At 39.0% G+C, this 16,346-nt stretch overlaps 1 protein-coding gene across 5 annotated transcripts in view; it reads right to left on the reverse strand.

Annotated features, from left to right (window-relative positions):
* SORCS1 (sortilin related VPS10 domain containing receptor 1) overlaps window positions 1-16,346 on the reverse strand; it is a 501,774-nt gene that overhangs the window by 225,641 nt on the left and 259,787 nt on the right. For all 5 annotated transcript variants that reach the window (XM_042960645.1, XM_042960644.1, XM_042960643.1 and 2 more), the window contains exon 3: window positions 9,391-9,490. In XM_042960645.1, coding sequence (XP_042816579.1) covers window positions 9,391-9,490 — 100 coding nt within the window. The remainder of the gene's footprint in view (window positions 1-9,390; window positions 9,491-16,346) is intronic.

Raw genomic sequence — 16,346 nt, forward strand, 5'->3', positions numbered from 1 at the left:
CTTATATATTTATTGTACTTCCTAGCTCTTAAAAAGATCTGGCACAAAATAGACATTTAATAATTTTGGTTGAGTTGACAAATGACAGCGTAGGCAATGCCATGTCATTTGAAAGCGATAATAGTGGTCACAATGAGACTAACATTTATTGAACACTTGCTATGTGTCAGGCACGGTTCTTCTTTGCCTGTTTTTGATTCTTCTCACAACTGCCTTATGATATTGACGCATCATTCTATTTTATTTTAGACATGAGGAAACTATCACAGAGAGGTTAATAACACACACACCAACAAATAAAGCTTTGTCTAAGGGCATACAACTAGTATGTGGCTTGGCTGGAATTTAAAGCCAGGCAGACTGGCTCCAGGGTCCATTACATGAACCATTATACCACAACTAACGATTCCACAAGGCAAAAATTTACAGTGACCACCTTCAAATGACAAAATGTAGCTCCACCGTGACTGTAAATAGGGGCTGAGCTGGAACACCTGACAAGTGCAGAAATCACAAGGTGTCCATGTAAATAGAAGAGGCCATGACACAGAGGGATGGGGAGCAGCTAAGAGAGGAGGCATTAAAAGGACAAAAAATCATTAAGTTGTGGGCGGCAGCAGTGATATTTGAATCTGCCGCTGGGGAGCTGGGGAGCTGATCGAGGCCTCCTACTCCCCCCACACTTGAGTCATAATTGTGTTTTCCCTTCTGGCAAAACCAATTTCGGCCACAGCCATCAACATCCTTTACCCCTTTGAAAGCACTCAGGAAGAACAGAGAGATAAGGGTAAATTGTACTCCCTTGGAAAGTCTTAATAAGTTCCCAGTAAATTAGCCTTCCTCTCTCTGAGAGATCTCAAGAGATTCTTAATCTACTGTTGAAAACATTTATAGTTTTATTATATTTTTTTCTTCTAACTTATGCCTTCACTGTGCGCTTTGTATTAGCTTTCTCTCATCAATGCTTTGTTACTTTAAATGCTGTGCAGTCGTCTCTGCCACCTTCTCTCTTGGGTTGACATCTGTGCCTTTCCTCCTACACCTCTTCTTTTATCTGTGAAAGACTGTGTATCCGGAGGTTTCATTTTTTCTGACTCTAGTTTTTGGATTCATCCACATTATCCTCTTCTTCACTACAGGAATGCTCATTCCGGGGTGCCAGTTGCCAGGCAAGGAAATACTTAGTATTCTAGTCCCCAAACGCACCTGCGCACACGCACACACACAGCCCCAGGAAGCCAGAAGGAGAGATTTCTCTCTCCCGGTCATCAAAATGTATATCCCATAGTGCAGGCCTTTTTACCTCCGAAGATCTAAGCCCATCCTGTTACCTACAAATTACAGTATTTTTTCTGCATAAGTTATTTTCAGTAGTTGACTTGGAAGGTTAGGGAATGAGAAGTACACGGGCAGTTAGGGACCCAGTAAAATGGGAGGTGGATGCCTAGAACAGAGGAACAAAACCAACAGAAAAAGATTTGGTTAAGAGAAAGGTCAGGTCAGAAGAAGGAATGTTTAAATGGAAGCGATTTAGCCTCTGAGGCTGGTGGTATTCTCTTAATTTCTCCAAGGGGGGAGAAAGTGGTTTTATTAAAGGCTCATTGACATTGACTTTGTTTTTCCTGACAGCACCAAGAGAAAGCTTGAGGCAGATCTGATATATTGGAGTGAAACATCCCCACCCTAGTAAATATGGCAATTTCCTGTAGCGGCCGGCATTCATCTCCATCCATCATGAGAGCAGCTCGGGCTATTCACTAGAAACAAATGTTCTAGATACAGTATGTCAAACACCGGATGATGGAAACCTCTGAGAAGCCACAGGGAGTATGCTGGAAGCAAACAGACCAGAATGTTGAAAAGACCTCTGACCATTTTCCACAGCAGAGCATAACTTGGAACCAACCTGAAATGATGCATTTGACCTTCATAAAAGGGTAATGGATGGGCATTTAACATTAGGCCAGCCAGACTTCAGAGAATACAAGTTCTAATAAGGACAGATGATGAGGCAAAAATAAATTAAAAAAAAAAAGACAGATAGCTAAATTAAAAAAAAAATCTGATCCCCAAAGAAGGCTGAGCAGGGGGTCTATTATGTGTATTTGAAGAATGATCAGTGTCTGATACAGGCTTCTTTCCCTTTTTGAAAACTTCTGCTCACCTGGCCACAAAAGCAACCTACCTTTTCAGAGCCAGTCAGTGGTACAAGAAAAACGCAATCTCCGGGCCAGTCTTACTTCATCATATTTGGAGACCAATGCACACTAGATCCATCCTGATCAGATTCATTTGTTAAAAAGAACAAAACCAAAACATAGAGTTCTAATTTTTTCCTCAGTGTGATAAAGAAACACCACCTGATGCCAACTAGAAAGCATTATCTAAACTTAGAAAAGGTTGATCTGTGGATCTATCATCTTTCTACCTACCTATTTAGCTAGCTAGCTATCTGTGTATTTTTTAAAAAATAATCACAGGGGCGCCTGGGTGGCTCAGTCGGTTAAGCGTCCGACTTCGGCTCAGGTCATGATCTCGCGGTCCGTGAGTTCAAGCCCCGCGTCGGGCTCTGGGCTGACGGCTCAGAGCCTGGAGCCTGTTTCAGAGTCTGTGTCTCCCTCTCTCTCTGACCCTCCCCCGTTCATGCTCTGTCTCTCCCTGTCTCAAAAATAAATAAACATTAAAAAAAATTAAAAAAAAATCATAATAAACTGAATTTTGAAAGCAATGTTTTGTAAACTTGATCCTCATACACATATAACTTTTTAAATTGGCAACTCATGATTAATATTTAATGTATTAGATGTTTATTGTATGTGATAGACACATCTTACAAATGAGGAATAAGAAATATATGATGTTAATTATGCAAGAAGCTTCTTTCCAGTAAAAAAGTACTTAGCAATACTTAATACTACATGAAATAAAACAGTAATATACTACTTAACTGGATCAGTTCTGAGAAAATTGGTGTATTATTAACTTGCTATGTTTTTTTACATTAGTGTTAGACACAGATAAGGTTTAATAAAAATCAGCTAGGTGCTACTATAAACATAATGTGCTGAAATCAAAAAGATTATGGTTTTATTCATATTTATTTATTTATAAATGTTATCATGGGTGCTTTGATTCATATAAAATGGTACAAGGTACATGGCTGTTTCAGCTGTAGTTTAGTATACAGAGGATGGATGGCCTAGATAGATGAGTGTTTTTTTCCCCAACTCTGCTCTATGGAGCCCAGGAGTCCCAGGGGGCTCCCCAGGGCCACCTTGGGGTACTGAGAGGGTTTGCTCGCGGGCCCAGCTCCTGGCACCCTGCTTGTTTCAAACAGAGCACTTTGCACTTAGTATTCTGTAGCTTGTCTGAAACCCAATGGCTTGGATGACTCTTGGAAAATCACCCAGAGGGGGCGGGAAATGTACATGCAGCATGTTTTCTTGCACTTGATTTTCTTTCTGAATGCTCAAGAAGAGAACAGAACAGAGATTGATGGACTGAAACAGCCCATGCACTCAACTGTTCCCAGGAAGGATCAGAGGAGATGATCTCTCCCTTTAGCCATCATTGCCCGGGTTAAGCATAGGGAAGTTTGGAAAATGCCACTTCCACTATGTCTCTGAGTTCATGGGCTGCACTTCTTCATGAATGAAATATATGTTATTTTTAAAAGATTAGAGGCAAATGCATGATCTTGTGTACAAAGGGACAGATAAAAGAGTTAGGGCGGAATGAGCAACTGCTGAGTATCTGCCAAGGGAAATGTCATGTTCCCCCTTTGATGTATTATACAATAAACTGGTTCCCCTTGGCCTCGCCAGATAATGTTGAGGGAGTGCTATGCAAAGTCCTGGCATTTTAAATATTAATCATGCCCTTCTTGGCTAGAAAAGATAAAATTATACATTTTGGCCTAGAAATAACTAAAACCTACAGGGATTTTTACTATCCTTATTTATTCACTTGAAAGAATTAATTTCATAATTAGAGAAAAAAAAAAAAACGAGTGAAAGCTGGTTTTACAATGTCCTTTGCTTTTCAAGTTCCAGCTGAGGAGCCCAAAAGCCAACCTAAGTTTGGTTCAAATCCTCAGCCATGTGTTGGACATCTACCATACGCCAGGATGCTGCGCTCGGCCTGTTACAACCTAGGAAGCTGATGAAGGTACTTTATCCTCTCTATGGCCTTTCATTCTAAATGGGGCATTAGACAGGGTCAAGACCAACTACTCAGGAGTGACAGAAAAGTGCTAGAAAAGAGAAGCAGATGCCTGGAAAAGAAAAAAAAAAAGAAAGAAAAAAAAGGAGTGAGAACATTTCTTTAATGGAATTGATTAGATTTTGTGGAACAGAGGATATTTGACATTTACCTTAAAGGTCTAATTAATGATCTTAGATTCTCACTTGAGTTGCATGTGACCTCAGGCAAGTCACTAAATTCTAGGGACTCAGTATCCATATCTGTTAAATGAGAAAGCAGAATCTGAATACCTCTAACAACTTTTAGGCTCTGATTCAATGATTCCATATTTTTTCCTAAGAGAAGCTGGCAGATATTATCAACTGCATCTTTTCTCTGTCCCCAGAAGTCACATGCATGACATCTATATCTATATCTAATCTATATCTATATCTATGTCTATGTCTATGTCTATGTCTATGTCTATGTCTATGTCTATGTCTATGTCTATATCTATACCTATCTATATCCATAACACACACACACCCCTCCCAAGGAAATGTCAAGAGGAATTAAGCATGCCCTGGATATAAAGAGAAAAGATAAGGAGTCAATAACCAAACGCTTATTTAGAAAGTGCCACGTACAGTAAGGTAATTAAAACCTAACATCTGGAGAAAATGCAAACAGTGTTTAATGCTGGCATATACCAAGAGACCCGCAAAAATGATCAATGCGTCTGAGGAGCTGGGGTCCTATTTATAGGATGAAAGTCTTGGAAGGCTCTCTCAGCAGGAATAGTATTAATTAAGTGGTGATAACACAGAAAGGAGAAGAAACTGGGGTGTGGGGGGGCACGGGAAATATAAAGAGCAAATACTCTCTAGGTTTCTTCTTTGCTGAGAACAAAGTGCATGGAGAGGACAAGGATATAACAATGAAATGAACTGTATGTTCCAGGTTAAAAAACAAAACCAAACACCTTTTTTTCTTATTTTTCCTCTCAATGAATTCCACTTGGGATTTTGTATTCTTTAATCCTCGAAGATGTTATACAACACCTCATGAAGGGAGAGCAGCTAAGGCTGGTTGGGGGTGATGGGAAAGGTATTGCTGATAGACACACACAGAGTTTAAAGAAGTTTTCTTTTTAGGCAGAATACCAATAAACTCAGTGAGAATTTAAGATTGAGACTAAGATTTCAGCATCGATTTTGTTTTTTCTTTGTTACATTTGTATTAGTTCTTTCCATCACCCTCCACATCCTAGCTGCTCATTTCAGGTGCATGTTAAATCATCCTTTCCCATAGACGATTACATGTATGTAGCCAATAAACCGTTGCCGACACCAACAAGCCTTGGGATTTATCATGGGCTGGGTTGGGGAGCGCCCTCCTCTGGAGACGTGGTGATAGACAGCTAGCCTGCCTCTCCTCCGGCACCAGGATCCACTTATCCTTATTCTTCTGGGCCTATTTCATCTACTAGGTGCAGGGCTCCTTTGAAAGAGGGTATGCATGAGTTAGGACAATACCTGGGAGCAGGCTTTCTAGGTCTCTTAGTCAAGATTTCCTAGACTGCCCTATGATGAGATTACAGTTTTTACTGTAACAGATGTATCCAAGGAAAGCTGCTGTCATTTACAGCAGGCTTGCAGAGAAACAGCCAATGGATGATCATTAATTTAAACTGTAAATAAGGGCCTGTTTTGTTCTGGACTCTGATCCCAGGAATGCCCCTAACAAGCTGTCTGCAAAGCGAGGGTGTCATGCCCGCTGTTGGAGCCACGTTGATTGAAGAACTGTGCTCGTCCTCCCAAGCAGCTAAAAATAGCAATAAGGATGTGAAGGCAAAAACAGGTTTCTGGGAATGCAAGGCAGTTACCCTGATGTCGGTTTTATTCCAGTTGCTCCCACTGATGTGAAAAGCAGAGAGACATATCTGGTACAAAAGATGTTAACTTGCTCGATGGCACCCTAGAGACGGAAAAGAATTAATACAACCCTACAAAGGAGTCTGCCTTTATACTGGAGGACGCAGAAGTCCGAGGAGAATTGGAGCGAACTTGAATGCTTTTGTCCTGCATAATTAATTGAGTCTGATATTTCTTTATTTCTTCTTCTTTCTTCACCTTTTTAAAAAAATGTAAACTCTCATTGATTGGGGGAAATACATTCACACTTTAAAATGTTGTGCAGGTACTATGTCTTTGGTTGGAGTATGTCCCTTTTGGTGGGGGGGGAATACATATTTCATGGTGATAAATTCACCTCATAAGTAGAGAAACTGTACACAAATATACTGCTATGTCAACATTATTGATTTCTGCACCATTGTAAAGACCTTCATCGTCCTCCAATATTTCTTAAATCTATCAGCGTCTCAGAAAGTGACCCTGAAGGCCTCATTTATCTGTACAGGAAAAGATCCTTCGGCTCAGGTTCACCCTTAAACGGTGTGAATGAAACAGTGCAGGCCCGCCTCTGCTTCTAGAAGGTAAGAGGCCCGGAGAAAGCTGTTCTCTCAGTCACGGACAATGCATTCTCTTTCTCTGGAAATAGGGTCTGCCAAGTTTTAATTTTAGCTAAATGCCATGGCCGGTGACTTTTCACAGTCTTGCAGATAACAACAGACTAAGTGTGCAGCGGCTGATGCTGCACACCGAGGGACGTGAGTGGATCGGAGGGCAGGGCTCCTGGCTGTGTTCCCTCTAAGCTTCCCTTCCCACCTTAGGAGCCACACCTGGGCTTGAGAGGCTCCTTTTTCAAGCTCTGCTCCTGCCGACAATGTTGGAGCCACTTGCTCTGCTGCTACAGAAAATCCTATGCTCACACTCAGTAGTTGGCATCTTATCTTTTTTTTTTTTTTTTTTTTTTTTAATAATATGCCTCTCTAACAGCATCAGTAAAACAGGGACGTATCACTAGATTAGAACAATTCTGAAAACAATTTTGAGGTCTCTTTCAGCTATAAATTCCTTTGTTTTTGCGTCTATCACTTTGCAAAGGGGAACATGTAAATGTCACACCCAAAGTCATCTGTTAGGTGGAAACAGAGTCAAAGGAACTTTCAATGACAGAAAGTCACATTCCATTTATTACTAGAATACAGGACCTTTGAGGGTGGAAGAGTGATTTATTTCTCTTTGTATCCTGTGATGCCCACAGATTGTTGACTCTTAAATGAAATTAATTAAAAACGTGAAAGTGGAGGAAAAATCAATAGGGGATATAAGAATTGATTCAAAGCTAACCAACAACTAAATCTCATTATAAAACTAAAGGATATAAGTTCAGTTGTTCACTTTAGGACTGTATACAGTAGGTCAAATTGTTTGGATGTAATTGCTGATGATGGACCAGTAATTGGCCAGTGAGGGGAAGAAGGAATGTTCAACATACACCTCTACATCCGTGACGTTGACATTACTGAGCCATGCTGTTCAGTATTGGGGCCATCAGCCACAGGTGGTTTTTTACATTTAAGTTAAAGGGAAATTAGATTTAAAACCCAGTTCTTCAGTCACACCAGCTATATTTCAAATACTCAATAGCCACAAGTGGTTAATGTCTCAGGTGGTGGACAGATTAAAGGCACATTGCTATCATTACAGAAAGGTCTACTGAACATTTCTATTTAGGGAGGATAGTCGCTACTATGACTTCTAATAATTATATGAAGAAGGAGGAAGAGGCAGATGAGAAACAAATAATAAAGAGAAGACATTGATAAGAGCCTTAACTGTTCTGTCCTAAACACCTGAAATGCCTCATTTCATATGATAGTTACCACTATTCATATGAGGCAGGAATTGTAATTACCCCTGTTTTAAATTCTATGACACTGCTTGGAGACATTAAGTAAATCACCATAGTTTATACACTTGTTAACTGGTTTAGCTGGGTTTGCATTCAAGCCAGATGACGCCAGAGTCTATTTACACTGCTTCTACTGAAGCACTTGAAATGCTTAGGGCCAGAGGGAATGTTACACTTGACAAAACTGGTTCTCAATCCTAGATACATACCAGAAGCATCCAGGGAGCTTGCTCAAAGTACAGTTACCTGGGCCCTAATCCAGAGCAATGGGGGTAAGACCAGGGCTTGCACATTTGGGAATCAACTAGTGCTTTGGATATGCAGCCAGAGTTGAGGAATGATGGTTGAGAGATGTTCTCATCTACCTCCCATAGTTCAGATAACAAAACGCAGAACCTAGCCAAGGTCACTAACACTTAACTATTGACATATCTAAAGCGAGAACCTGGATATCAGTGCTACCATCATAAAAAAAATATGGCTTATGACATATTAATGGACAACAATTTTCTATTTCCGGATGGATACTGTTATTTCATGCAGTTCGCACAACACTTAGAAACTGTATGTCAGAATTCAGAATCTGACAATGCAAGTTTACAAACACCAAAGAATGGATGTGGTGCCGCTCTCTCCTCCTGAGACAAATAAGTCTTTATCATTTAAAAGCAAATGTTTTCTTCTTCGAGAAAGTCACATCTCTTTCGGAAAAGCAGATAAACCCTCTCACTAGGAGCAGTAAAATGCAGAGGCAACAGTATGGCTGACAACCAAGAAACCTGAATTCTAGTTCCTGTTGCACCCATAACTCTGCAATGGGGCAAAGCATTACCTTTCACTGAACCTTAATTTTTCTCATCTAGAAAATTAGGGTGCAGTTTATGACAATCTCCATGGTTCCTTCCAGCAGGGCCTCCATTCTGACATTTGTATGCAGGCTGAACACACTTTAGAAATTAAATGCCCAACCTGCTACCAGAGGACACATTCACTTCAATTCTGTGTAATTTACTCACGTCAGGGGAAAACAGGGGCACTTCAAAGGAAGACCCCACCTCTTTTTCTATCTTGTCAAGGCTGCTTCTGATTCTCGTGACTGGTCGGAGCTCTTGCAAGAGAGTCAGCAGTATCCACTCAAGGATTCCTTGGAGCTGCCTTTCAGAAATGGTAATGATATGCCTACCTCTCACCCTCCTACATTCACAGCTGTTGCTCTGGGAATTATGAGAAGTCAGACATTTTACCCCCTTAACATCCATCAACTCATCTTTACACCTCTCCTCCCAGATTAATTGTAAAATCATGGATTTTTAGCTAGCTAGAGAGGCTAGCCAACCAAGATACAAGTCACGTCATGAAGAAACAGTGCACCGAATATACATATCTTACCTTACGCTTGTTGGTAGGACACACGTAGAGATAGCTTAAAATTGTTTTCAACCCAACTTTATCATTCAGCTTCTCATAGGTTGTTCCATAATCAGTTGACCTATAATTCAAAAGGAGCATTAATGAGGACAGAAGTATATATCACTTGGCCGCTTGTCAGTATAATGCATGTTTTACATAGTAGAATGGCTCTCAGGAGGTTTCTAGATGATTCATGTAGTATATAATGATGCTTAATTATGTACACAGTGGCATCATGTGAGTGGTTAACATTTGCATTTAAATTGAATTGGTAAAAATTAAAACTCCATCTCTTTACTGCTCCTTAATGTACGTACTCTGCATAAAATATGTGGTTGGTTTTTAAAGATTAAGAGATGAGAGTGTCTCTTGAATTGACCACATAAATGAAGAGTTTTGGCAGATTTGACATTTTCAAACTTTTGCTTTATGTCTGGCACCGTGGAAAAGCAGGTTCTCATGATTTATCTACGAATCGTGTTTCCTTTCATGAGTCATAGAATATATGGTGGATCAGTCCCTTCAAAGGTCATTCAGTCTTTTCCTGTTATTTAAGAGTAAGAAAACATCTTAATAATAAGTGAAATTTCACAATCTTATTTGGTGGCCTTTTCTGCTGTTAAGCAACCTTCAGCTGGGAGGACATTACTTCTTGGCACTGACCCTATCTATTTTGGAGATTCTCTCATCTTTATCTAGCCCTTGGTCAATAACTTATTAATTCTGACTGAATCAATAGGCTTTAATCACCTTCTCTATCAAAGTTTATTACATATTTCAGAATTGTAATCTTATTAGATCATTACAACCGCATGCAGGAGGGAATATTATCTCTATTTCAAGTAAGAGGTTGACAGAATTTAAGTGACCTATTCAAAGAAAACAGCTGACAAATTGCCAGCTAGTATTTGAATCCAGGTGTTCTGGCCCTAAGTCCCGCATTACTTCTATTAAACCACAGTTTGTTTGTTTCTTTGTTTAAAATGAAGGAAACGTAATTTCCTCTTTGCCTTCTTTTTACATATAGGAGATTCCCAATTCATTCATTCATTCATTCATTCATTCATTCATTCACATTTGTAGAACTAAAATGTACCAAACCTGTGCTATGTACCAGGGTGCAATACATTGCCCCATTCTCAAAATCTAACAACTTTATTTGAGAGGCAGAAATATAAGGTTATCATGTGTTAACTTCAATGTTACAGACAAGAATTAACAAGGCTTAGGGGTGCCTGGGTGCCTTAGTCAGTTGAGCATCCGACACTTCATTTCAGCTCAGGTTATGATCTCACTGTTTGTGAGATCAAGCTCCTGACAGCATGGAGCCTCCTTAGAATTCTCTCTCTTCCTCTCTTTCTGCCCCTCCCCTGCTCGTGCACGCTCTCTTTCCCTCTCAAAATACATAAATAAACATTTTTTAAAAAAGAATTAACAAGGCTTAGAAAATAAAGTTGGTGTAATTGGACACATAGAAATGTAACTATTTTAATTAATCTTTGATATTAATAGAAGATACAAATCCCTACAGGTCATGAAGACTACATAGAAGGCGTTTGTGTTAACAGCCGCATCATCACACATTAAGAACCCACCCTGGACCAGGCACTGGAGCAAGAAAGCTGTATACATGATCTTGGAATTAAGGAATTAACAATTTATTCTGGCTGGGGATCCAGGGCATTTTATCCCTAAAATTTATACACATATAAACTATATATATATATATATATATATATATATATATATATACACACACACAAATATAAATGCATGTATATAACTATATACTATATTTTAATATAAATATTATCTATAATCTTATATAATTTATTATATAATATTTATAATTCATAATATAAATCATAATTTTTTATATAATAAAATATCTATAATTATCATAGAAACATTATAATGTATATCTATAATTATCTGTCATACCTATCTAATAATTATCTATAAATAAACATTATAGATATATTACTATATAACAAACTATATACTTTATATTATAAATTATAAATATTATATAATAATTAAATACAATTCTCTAATAGTCAACACTTTACAGAGTTTAGATGAAGCTCCAAATCAGTGAAGATTGGGGTATTATGTAAAGTTTCTTGGAAGAACTAATGCACTTGAAAATGGAAAATGGGTAGAGCTTTAGGAAAGGGAAGTAATCAGAGCATGATGAACTAGAAGGCACCTTGTGTTACCCAAATAAATAACTGGCTTTCTTCTGGACCAGCCTGTTCTCTAGCCCAATCAAACAAACATTGGCTTGATAGCCAAGAATATTTGAAGAGCAATCAAAGCTTTCACAGATCTTATCCATGAACTACAGCACACTTCTTTAGATCTTCCTTCCATATTCATCTTTTTCCCCTCAAACTCAAGCTGATATGAAATTTCCTCCAGCTCTCTCAAAAACTTCTAAGACTGTTTTCTCCACTTGCCCAATGTTGGTGTTTGGTGTATCCCCCCCCCCCCCCACCAATCCTAACCAGGCCTTACTAGATCAACGTCATCTCTTTCTTACGACTTTCTTGTCTCTAAAATTTCACTAGCCTTTCTCTAGCTCCTTTCTTCAGATTACTTCTTCTAATCATTATTTTGAACAATACTCACAAGAACAAACAAATAGATGCAAAATCTATCATGCGGGTGGCTATGCCGGGGGACAGGGTGTGCTACACTGACAGGTGCTGCCTAGCCATAGGTGGACATCAGTAGGACAATGTTGGAGATGAGGGAATGGTTCAGTTTTACTGGTGGGATAATGGAAATGGAGGCCAGAGAAGTAGGAACAAATCTATAGAGGGGCAATAATGAGTTTCTCATCATTTTTACCAACTCAACCCTTAAGATATTCAATGAATATGTTTACATTCAAAAAGTATACTTTACAGGGCAAATGAGGATGATCCCTTAAGGACACTACATGGACTCACTCGTGTGTGTGTGTGTGTGTGTCTGTGTGTGTGTGTGTGTGTGTGTGTGTTTAGCTGAATCTCAATGTAATGACAATAATAGAGTTACTAGCTTACATAAACATTGGTAACTTTTTTTCAGAGAGTTTACAGTATGTTATTGGATATTTTCTTTTTATTATAACATCAGCAGTACAGATCCTTCAAGGTATCTGCCATTACTGTTTAATGCCATCTCTTGCCCCTTGATTTTTCAAAGCTCAGAAAGTGAATAAAAATTTGTTAATTCTCAATTTCAGCAGAGCTGCATGTTTAGGCATTATGACATCATAATAACTGATAGATGGAGAGAGGGAAAAAAATGACGCATTTCTACACCCACAAAACAGGACATACTAGCAGGTGTTCAAGGTTGTCCCACAGAACTAGAATTAGATGGAGTGTTACATGTGTCCTGGGTAAAACTAACAATCAGCCAGGATAGATTGGTTCAAGGGTACATAAATAAAAATATTTACTATTTCCAAACCAATTAGTAAATAGTTACTGCACTAAGTTCTCTGAGTAGCACTTCTGACAGCCTTACCACATGGACTCTCCCTTGGAGGCCTCCTAGATTTCCTCACAGTCCAGCAACCAAAAGATTGAAAGCTGGCACAGCAGAGGTCCTCAAGAAACTTGCTCAGCGCTAAGATGAGCACCTGCTCTGATTGGCTAGTGCTCATGCCAATCAGACTGAGCCCTGGTGGAGGAGACAGTGACCTTGGAGAAGGCACTGCACCCTGGAAAGCAATTCCTAGTGCCCATTTGCAAACTCTCCTTCGTAGCTAACAGATGCTTACAGTTATCCTAACATGGTCAACAGTGGGGACTGCAGCCCCCTAGGGACCTGGGCTCTGAAAGAACGGACGAGAGACAGACAGTTGAGCAGAAGGCTGGCTGGTGAGCCAATATACTGGCTGGTAAATATTTTAAGTATCATTCCTAGCTATGAGGGAGAGGAGTGTTATCCAAGATAAAAAAAAAAAAAATAGGAAATGCTTTATTAGGCAAAATTTAATGTTCCTTTGCTTCAGAACATATAAATTTTATTATTCTCACACACATGTATCTATTTTTCTAGTTTAATATATACTGTGAACCTCTTAAATGCATATTCCATGAAGCATTTTCCAAACATATTTGATTACAGGATTCATTCTTGAAAGATAGCTAATTAAATTAGTGTTCTGAGCAACATGCTTTGGAAAAGCATATCAAAGGCAAAAAATAAAAAGCAAAAGATTATGAATCTTGGTTTTATAAGAAAAGGAGAACAATAAAAATATTTAAACAAATCAAATCTTCAGAGAAAAGTGCCAGCCTATGCTAATAATAAAGTGATTGCTGTTACAATATCCAAATTATAGAAAGAGCCTAAATGTCCATCAACTGAAGAATGGATAAAGAAGATGTGGTTTATATATACAACGGAATAATACTTGGGAATGAGAAAGAATGAAGTCACGCCATTTGCAGCTGTGTGGATGGAACTGGAAGGTATTATGCTGAGTGAAATAAATCAGTCAGAGAAAAACAGGTATCATATGTTTTCACTCATATGTGGAACTTGAGAAATTTAACAGAAGACCATGGGGGAAGGGGAGCGGGAAACAAAGGTACAGAGAGGGAGGGAGGCAAACCATAAGAGACTCATAAGTAGAGAGAACAAACTGAGGGTTGATGGAGGGGTCGGGGAGAGGGGAAAATGGGGGATGGGCATTGAGGAGGGCACTTGTTGGGATGAGCACTGGGTGTTGTATGTAAGCAATGAACCACGTGATCAACCCCGAAAACCAACCCCGAAACTGTATATTAGCCAATTTGACAATAAATTATATTAAAAAATAATAATAAAATTTTAAAAAGTGACTGCTGCTGTCAAGGCCAAAAAAAAAAAAAAAGTAATGTTAAAAAAATACAACACGCAGAGATGTATTTAAGATGCGATAGAAACAGCCTTGACTTCTCAACTTGTATCATTTTTTAAAACATTCCAAAGCAATTTTTTTCAAGTTCTGTTTATAGGTTGACTTATATACAGATGAAAACCAGGCTTTCTGTCAACACCTATGCTGTGCAAGAAAAAGCTGAAAACTTAAAAAAATAAGCATTCCAGGAAAGTAAATATGCAAGTGATTAAATCAAGGTGCCATTGGTTTTGCTTTTGATCCTTAATCCTTACACTACCTTTTTGCAAACATCTCTTAAATAGTGACTTTTAGAGCATTTGAAAGTATGTCTTTATTTAAGTGTTTACTATATTCGAAGAGCTGAAATGAGTTTCCTTGATGGATGGAGAAAGCACATTCAGTGTATGGCCCCACCTACCTTCCCAGAGACCTTATGATCTCTTTCAGAGGGTAGTGTCCCATCACACTCAAAGAAGGTAAGGACACACAGCATGACTAGTTTCCACAGAAGTGGTCGAAATAAAATGTGCGATTGTATTTCCTGTGCTATAATCTGATACCATCAAATGAGGTAATAAATAAGCACAGAATCATTTGTAAACGAAATTAATCCATAAAATCCATTCATTGTGCTGAACACAATGATCGGCATGTAATAGGCAATCTCTAAATGGCAGCTTTTGTTTATTTATCACTAATTTTTTCTTGATTGTTTTTGGTATTCTTTACCCAGGACTCACCAAAACCCATAACATGAACCCTCAAGAAGAATCCTAGTCACAAAAAATAATTTAGATTTAGCTTTCTTAGAAAATATTCATGAAGTTACTACCATTAAAAAAATAGCATTTATTTATTTTTGGAAACAGAGAGAAACAGAGCATGAGCTGGGGAGGGGCAGAGAGAGAAGGAGACACAGAATCTGAAGCAGGCTCCAGGCTCTGAGCTGTCAGCACAAAGCCTGATGTGGGGCTGGAACCCACTAACCATGAGATCATGACCTGAGCTGAAGTTGGACGCTTAACCAACTGAGCCACCCAGGCACCCCTACAATTTTTTTTAATGTTTATTTATTTTTGAGAGAGACAGAGACAGAATGCGGGTGGGTTGGGGCAGAGAGAGAGGGAGACACAGAATCCGAAGCAGGCTCCAGGCTCTGAGCTGTTAGCACAGAGCCCGACACAGGGCTCGAACTCACAAACTGCGAGATCATGACCTGAGCTGGAGTCGGACGCTCAACTAACTGGGCCACTCAGGCGCCCTCCCTACCATTTTTAAATGTAACCAAATCTAGTCTATCATATTTTAAAGGTTATGTGTGCTAGTAGCTTTGTGTGGGCCTCAAATTGTAGGAGTAATGGTAAGAATTAGAATTTGGAAGTGAAAGATCCCATACTCTGCTTCCATAATAACTGTTCCAGGATTTCCACTGTTGAATGGACTATTATGCTTAGGAAATCTAATAGGGAACAAAAATGAGTGTTTATCGGGTGCTTAAAATGTGATCTAAGCTCTTCACATGCAGAATCCCATGAGATCGACACTGATACTAATCACATGTTACAGATAAGGAGAATCCAGGAGTAGAGTCAAACTGCTTAATGCCAGAGAATTTGGAAGATGACTTCTAACTTAACTCCATGCTGTACTGCCTCTCTCAAAAGCCACAAAAGAAAAAGAAAACATATTTACAAAATTTGGCTTAGCATTTCTTTGTAAAAGGAATGTGAACTCAAAATCTTTGATGTTACATGGTGCAGACCAAAACCTGGCTTTTCTTCCTATCAGGTAAAAGGACAGAGGGCCTGCCAGAGAGAACTGATCTTAAGAAAAGCATAAACTGCAAACTGGTGCAGCCACTCTGGAAAACAGTGTGGAGGTCCCTCAAAAAATTAAAAGTAGATCTACCCTATGACCCAGCAATAGCACTGCTAGGGATTTACCCAAGGGATACAGGAGTGCTGATGCACAGGGGCACTTGCACCCCAATGTTTATAGCAGCACTTTCAACAATAGCCAAACTATGGAAAGAGATAAATGTCCATCAACT

Source organism: Panthera tigris, chromosome D2 (genome assembly GCF_018350195.1).
Source record: "Panthera tigris isolate Pti1 chromosome D2, P.tigris_Pti1_mat1.1, whole genome shotgun sequence".
Lineage (NCBI taxonomy): Eukaryota > Metazoa > Chordata > Mammalia > Carnivora > Felidae > Panthera > Panthera tigris.